Source organism: Dipteris shenzhenensis, chromosome 25 (assembly GCF_047967505.1).
Source record: "Dipteris shenzhenensis isolate YYH24624 ecotype China chromosome 25, Dip_SZ_1.0, whole genome shotgun sequence".
NCBI classification, from domain to species: Eukaryota; Viridiplantae; Streptophyta; class Polypodiopsida; order Gleicheniales; family Dipteridaceae; genus Dipteris; species Dipteris shenzhenensis.
In genome coordinates this window covers 36,027,805-36,034,836 of record NC_141620.1, presented here as the reverse complement: position 1 = coordinate 36,034,836, position 7,032 = coordinate 36,027,805, and the positions used below count along the sequence as shown (strand labels likewise).

Below are 7,032 nucleotides of genomic sequence, written 5' to 3'. Positions count from 1 at the left end.
ACGAGAGCATAAGGAGCACATGAAGAAGGGCTTTGTCTGCAGCAAACATCAGAGCATTACTTTGCAGGAGTACTTTGCAGGAGTGCTCAACCTTGAGCAGTGACTGAAGCCTACACGGAGGCATGTAGCAGAACAGGGGAGTTACCTGACAGGGTGCAGCATACAACTCACCTAAAGGTGTTGGTACAATTCATTGAAAGTCTTCTGTAGTTCATATCTATCTTGACATATATTCCGTTTTGGCTATACATCTGTGTTGTGAAAATGTTCTCTAGCTATATCTTCTCAAGTGCATGGTCTGAAGCGAGATATATGAATGTTGGTACTTCGACAAAGATCTTCTGAGTTTACATGTCTTGTTTTCTCAGTTGGGGCTGCAAGGACATTCATCTACCGGTTGCATTAGTTTTGCTACATTCCAGACGAGTAAAGGTGTGTTTTACAACAGAAATTTTTACAGAATCCACTCTTTTAGAAAGAATTTTCAATGGAAAAGAAAGGCAAACCCAGCATGCAATAATTTAACAATATCTAATTAAATAGAAGGATAGGACCAAAGAAAATGCACCTTTGGAAAGTGTAAGCAAACTAAAGAAACAGATATTGTGCCTGAGGACATACACACACCCAAAGGAGAGGGAAATGTTACACCACCTCCAACGGTAAAACATCCTTAATGAGTAACATCCGATTAATTAGCAGTAGACAATAGGCAAGCCCAATATCTAAAGGCTAGCATAGGTGTCTAAGTCAACTATTTGGGGTGATCATTTACCGGACATAGGAAGTACTTGAGAGTGAGGACCCTTAGAGAAAGTGCTCGGGGGTATGCAAACACCTAAGGTTGGTTAGAATAATCCCATCGGGCATGGATGTGCAACCTCCAAAGGTTCTCAGAGGAGGGGTTAGATAGAGCGAGCACACATGCAAGTATGGTGGCGGGGAGCACATACTGCTTACACCTATTTAGTGGATGCAGTACCAATCTATGGACATGTGCAACCTCCAAAGGTTCTCAGAGGAGGGGCTAGAGAGAGAGAGCACACATGCAAGTATGGTGGCGGGAAGCACATACTGCTTATGCCTATTTAGTGGATGCAGTACCAATCTATGGACATGCAAAAAAGGGCTTTGCTCCAGCACTTGAGTGCTGACATCCAAGAGCTAATACGACATTCACGACCTACATGGAAGTCGTGGCATTGAACCAGTCCCTTCTACCACAAAAGGTGATCCAAATAGGATGACTTGGCTGTCCTCAAGCCCAAGTCTCTAGATCAGTTGCTCACAATAGGAGCCAGTACTCCCTATACAGGACCCACAGCCATTGGTCATAGCCCGCTGCCCGACCTTTAAGGTCCCCCACTTCAGCTAGCAAAGTATGTAACACAAACCCTCAAGGAAAAACCTCCATCAAATATTCAAAGTACCTAGGTAAATAAAATCCAGCTATGATCTGGACCTATCTAAAACAGAAATGTATTCACTCATTATAAGAACACCTCATCCATGAGAGTAGAACACAGATGCAGTCTTTAACCTCACAATGGAGATCTCCAAAGTGAGTCCCTATACAGCATCTGAGGTGAAACTAAATCGTGACAAGGGCTACCATTTAAGAAGAAGGTTGATTAAAGAGCAATTCACATTCTCTTTAGCAGAGCTGGAAATTCTCTTTCAGAAAACGCTACTCTATTTTAGTTCAATCCTAAAAAGCAGTTCTATGCAAAAAGCTGTAAAATGGCAAAACACCAGTTAAATTTGGAAATTGTAGAATGCCATCAGAGCTCTCTCTCTCTCTCTCTCTCTCTCTCTCTCTCTCTCTCTCTCGTTTGCATCCACTATCGCTGAGCCTGACTACTGATTATATTGTGATACAACAACCAGACGATGTCCGTGTTATTTCACTGTATGGTTGAGCTATCTCATCAAGAAAAGCTAGAGCCAAAAATCTGTTGGTCTCTTGTGTCTCAAAAGAACCGGATCAAGCTTTACCATTTGTTAAAGAACAGACGGGCCATTCATGCACTTCTGAATATGGAAGAACATATAAAGAAGAAAACCATTTAAGACTAGCCCAAGAAACTTAGACAGACCAGTAGTAGAAATTATGTCTTTTTAAGATAAAAGAGTTGCACAACTTCAAAGTAAACTCCGCAAACAAAACCAGTTCGTCTCTACTCCTGGCGACATGTTCCTACTCAAAACTGCATTTCTAGAACTAGTGCCAGGCCATCTAATTGGATCAATGATAACCGATTCTTCGTCATCACCATTGTCTCGGCCATCTCCAGCTACATCTACCGATACTGAGAGAAACAAAAAAAGTAGGTTAACCATTGACCCAATTATACTTGTTACTAGGAGAGAAAAGACATCCTCTACACTGCACCACAAACAAAAACTCACGCATCAATTTGCAAAGTCAGAAAATGCTATGTCAAAAGTCTGGCAAAGCCCTACCTTGACAAAACCAATGTCTTTGGAATAAATCCGGAAACACTGGCGGCAGCACATTATATTGTACTTCCGGACAAGGCCGTGTCCATTCCCGCAAACGCGACTGCAAAGAATTACGTAAATAACAATCAATCTCTCTCGCAGCCTCTCTTCCTAAAGCAAATATGCAAATCAAATCCCAAATGGGTAAAAACGAAGCAGAGATGAAAAGAAAGCGAGGAGGGGGAAATACCAAGCGCGGGAGCCGGCGCCATACTTCTTGGGGTGAGAATTCCAAACAGCTGCGTGTCCCATAGCTCTGAGAGCAGGATGGCAAAAGATGCGAGCTGCAATAGGAGGCAACAACAAAAGAGATCTCAACATTCTTTGGAGGCCATATTTATATTGTGAGCATTTGCTTGACTTAATCCTGGTTTAGATAGGATTCACACTCGTCCCCGGACATGGGCAAAAATGGGATCTGCACAAGTATCCACTGTCCAGGCCTTTCACACACATCTGTGGAAGGCCGACCGACATTCTGATATGGACTCACAAACATGTATTTTTTATGGGCCGCCTCCCCAGGCCGCCCGTGAGCTTGCACGCCTGCAACAACAGTGAAGCATGATTTGCTCCAACCAAGATTTGAACCAGTGACTTCAATGCATAGGCCCAGAGACCCTAGCACCAAGCCATCTCTCATTGGTGTAATATCCTTAGAGCATTTAAAAAATAAACTTGTCCGTGCTCTGTGAATCGTTTTCCTTGAAAGGGCGAACAAAGTCTCAAAACTCAGCGAACATGCATACTAATATTTTATTATGTCCGTAGACGTGTGTGAATCAAGCCTTAGATCTACCAACACCAAGGGGCTAAAACGTTTGGGTGTGTATATGCTGGTCCTAACTTCAAGCCACTGAGGCAGCTCAAGATTCTACCCTGTATGGAGGTTTGCTGGGACTTTCAATTTTCAATACAATACCCTATATGGAGGTTTGTTAGCACTTTCAATTTTTCCCCCCAAAAAAAACAAGCTTTAGATGTAAGAGTGGCTTCACATCCGCGGATGGGTGACGACCCCCCAAGGAATGTCCACATTCGTAATGGGCGCCCATCTGTGCTCGAGTTCACACACGGACGAATGCGTAACTGTAAAGATATTTAAAGCACATAGGTGATTACCAAATAAAGAATGGCCTAGTGGTAAGGCAATTGAATTTGATTGGCGCAGTCCAAGGTCAAATCCTTCAGACGCTGTTTCGGACGATTTTTATCGCGCGTGCTAATTTTTTGATTGGACCAAGTCTACGGACACACCTTGCAGGTGTAGCTAGGATGCTGGACGTCAAGCCTTGGAAAGGCGTCCATGTGACTGAGTTGCCATGCATGAAATGTTGCCTTGCGGGCGTAGCTAGGACACTCGGCGTCAAACCTTGGAAAGGCGTCTGTGTAACTGAGTTGCCATGCATGAAATGTTGCCGCCCGTGTGCACTAATGTGTGAAATGCATTTTCATGGGCTCCAAAATTTCATTGGATGAGATCACATGTTTTGGCTTGACCACCATGGGTGGGGGGGAATGTGTGTGAACCCAACCTACGGCTAGTTTTAGACGCTTCCAAATAGGTGCAATCAAGTATCTTTGTTTGGGTGCCCATTCTTTTCACACTTAGACAGATGGATGCGTCTATAAGGATGCCACGTGACCCCACATCTTATTTGTGATTGGCCGCCACCCACCATAGTTTTCAGCATCCATGTAGCAAGCTGCCTTTTACCCTCGGACGAGTACAAACTGTGCTGCCATCCAGGCCCTTTGCAGCAACCATATGGGATTGTGCCGCATGAGCAGGACGCCCCTACACTGTTCCCTCATCTACATGAGTGTGAAATCTACCTAACATGCTCGTCTCCAGGTTGCACTCTCTCCTTGGTGAGACTTGCACTTATGAACCCTTATAAGGCACAATGCAGTTTGCTGTCTTCTGACCCAAATGATATCAACCCATCGTAAGACTAGATTGACCACCTTGTTTAGCCTTATTCAACAAGCCTCTTTGTATAAATCAACCACTCAACAATCTAACAAATATTGTGTAAATATTGCACACTATAAACAAAAGTGTATCCATCCTTTTAGTGTTTATCATACATTTCCATTCATTGAGACTAAGAAGCCTACCTAAGAGGAGTTGTGAATGGTTTGATGCCCATAGAGAATATAAGATATTGAACGCAATAACATGAGATATTAGGATATACAAAAGGAGACAAGGGATGTACTAAACTTTGCCAAATAGGCCAAGAGTGCACTGGGAGAATATAAAAGGGATACACATTGGAATTCACAATGGAAGAGCTCTGGGCCTACACTAAGCAGATGCACACTCGTACAAATGCTCTACCCGTGGCCACAATCAGATAGAAGCATGTAACACACAAAGTAATTACTTCTACAGAAGCAATGCGAGGATTATATTCCAGATTGCTTCAACATGGAGTCAATGTACCTTGTTTGGCTTAGAAAGATGCATTCCTCTGTCTATTAACCACCATAGAGTGCTTTCTTTAGCTTGCACACTAAGTGCTCAGATCCTTTCTCTATAAATCCTTATGGTTGCCGCATATATACCTCTTCTTATAGCTCTCCATTAAGGAATACATCTTGCCTTATACTTATCTACACTCCGATCACCATTGTGCTTGACTTTGTAGAACCATTTACAACCAATGACATTCCTTCCTTTGGGTGGTTCCACAAACTCCCAAACTTCATTTTTCAAAATGCCATTATACTCTTGTTTCTATGGCATCAACCCCTTCTCTTGGATTTTACTGCCTCTCACAAGCTATCAAATTCTCTAACCTGTGTCAGTCTAGGATTTATATCTTTAACAATGATGCTACTTGCTTCATCTACCACTAGCTTCTTTGCCCACCTTGGCATTTGGTTGGATGATGAAGTTTCATGGTCAGTTTGACCATGAGGTGCATTCTCCATCTGAGAATTTGTAGAATGTTTAGGAGATACTCCCCCATTTTATTGAATGCTCCTACTCGTTCTAGGTAGCATGTCATCAAATATTCCACATATGTGGATGTCTTCAAATCTTCATCTATAGCATTGTTTACCACTTGGTTCTCTGCTCTTCCATCAAGTTTTGCATAACCATGATAGCAAGTAGCTTTCTTTACCTTTTGATCACACACTTTTGATCACACACTGCATCATGGGAAGCAAACATTTTATGAGTTGCAAGGTTGTATAGCTCTTAAGCTTTGTGTTCCTCTACATACCCAACCAAAATGCATTTCTCAGACTTGGTATCAAAGCTACCCCTCTTGTCCTTTCACACATGACCATAGATAGTTGATCCAAACACTTTGAGATGCGAGACATGTGGCTTATGTTCACTCCATGCTTCCTCTAGTGTCATATATCATAAAGCAAAAGTGATGGTGTACCGGTCATATAACCTACAATATCCGTGTGCACCAACTCTAATGGTCTCTTGGCTCTTCTCACCTGACCCTTAGGAAAAGGTTCCCTATGTTGTTTTCATTAAGGCATCCTTCACACAAATCACCCTCTTTGAGTGAGGGGATTGTGTAGAGTCACCGGCGTGACTCGAGTGTCATGGGGATCTTGAAGGCGTGTTGATGGAGCCTCCTACTCCAAGCTACTCCTTGTGGGAGCTATGTAAGCATGTATAGTCCATAAGTGTCATGCAAATGGCTCCCAGAGTTGTTGCAATGTGAATCCTCATGAGAAGAATTCCTTTGCTCTTAATTTTTAATGAATTAGTTTCAGTCTTCTTTCCTTCTATCATTGTCCCTCTTCTCTTTCTTCCTCTTCCTTCCCTCTTTTCTCCTTCTACTTGTCACCTTTTACCCCATAACCATGTTCTTCTCTTTCCTTTTCTCCCCAGCTCTCTTCTTTCTCCCCTCCTCCCTTATTCTCCCCTCCTTTTCCTCTTCTCTTCTATCTCCCCTCCTTTTTCCCCTTCTCCCCTATTCTTTCTCTCTCCCCTTTTTCTTTACCCCCTCTTTCTCCCTTCTTTCTCTCCTCTTATTTTATTCCTAATATAAAAGAAATAAAAAAGAACAATTGAGTCTTAAGTCCTAGTTTTTGTATGATTTCCCCTCACTTTTTCACTGGGAGTGTCTATTGTTTTAGAAGCACACATATTAAATATTGTGACTAGTGGGAGTGATCATAGGAAGAGTGCAACTAGTGGACCTATTGGTCCTTCAAAGAAAAAGTATAGTATTTTTAATAAAGTATTCACAAGATCAATCTCCATAAGCAAGAGCAATTCTTCTAGGATAAGTGGAAAAACTCAAACTCATGATTCAAAAAATATGGAAAAATCTATCAAATGATTTGATGAAGGAAAAAAATAGGAACAAAATTACTACCATGTCATGTTTGTCAAAACTCACCATGTCATTATATAAAAATTATACGAATAGTTTTATTCTATGAATATTTTAATTAGAAAGAATAATATCCCCCTATATAATGCTCAAATTCCATGACCATTTGGTTATCTCCCGCTTTGGTTCTCCAAGTGAATAAAGGAATCAAAGA

At 41.9% G+C, this 7,032-nt stretch overlaps 1 protein-coding gene across 1 annotated transcript; it reads right to left on the bottom strand.

Annotated features, from left to right (window-relative positions):
• Window positions 1-2,043: 2,043 nt before the first annotated feature.
• LOC147885817 (small ribosomal subunit protein uS14-like) lies at window positions 2,044-2,850 on the bottom strand. Its single transcript, XM_087396707.1, has 3 exons — window positions 2,693-2,850; window positions 2,464-2,563; window positions 2,044-2,309 (listed from the first exon to the last, which is right to left on the bottom strand). The coding sequence occupies exons 1-3, from the start codon at window positions 2,821-2,823 to the stop codon at window positions 2,301-2,303; spliced, it is 240 nt and encodes a 79-aa protein (XP_087252833.1). The 5' UTR covers window positions 2,824-2,850; the 3' UTR covers window positions 2,044-2,300.
• Window positions 2,851-7,032: the final 4,182 nt, after the last annotated feature.

Coding starts and splice junctions, on each gene's coding strand:
- LOC147885817 (XM_087396707.1), bottom strand. CDS start 2,823: ATGTTGAGATCTCTTTTGTTGTTGCCTCCTATTGCAGCTCGCATCTTT. Junction 2,564..2,692: donor GGCGCCGGCTCCCGCGCTTG/GTATTTCCCCCT, acceptor AATTCTTTGCAG/TCGCGTTTGCGGGAATGGAC.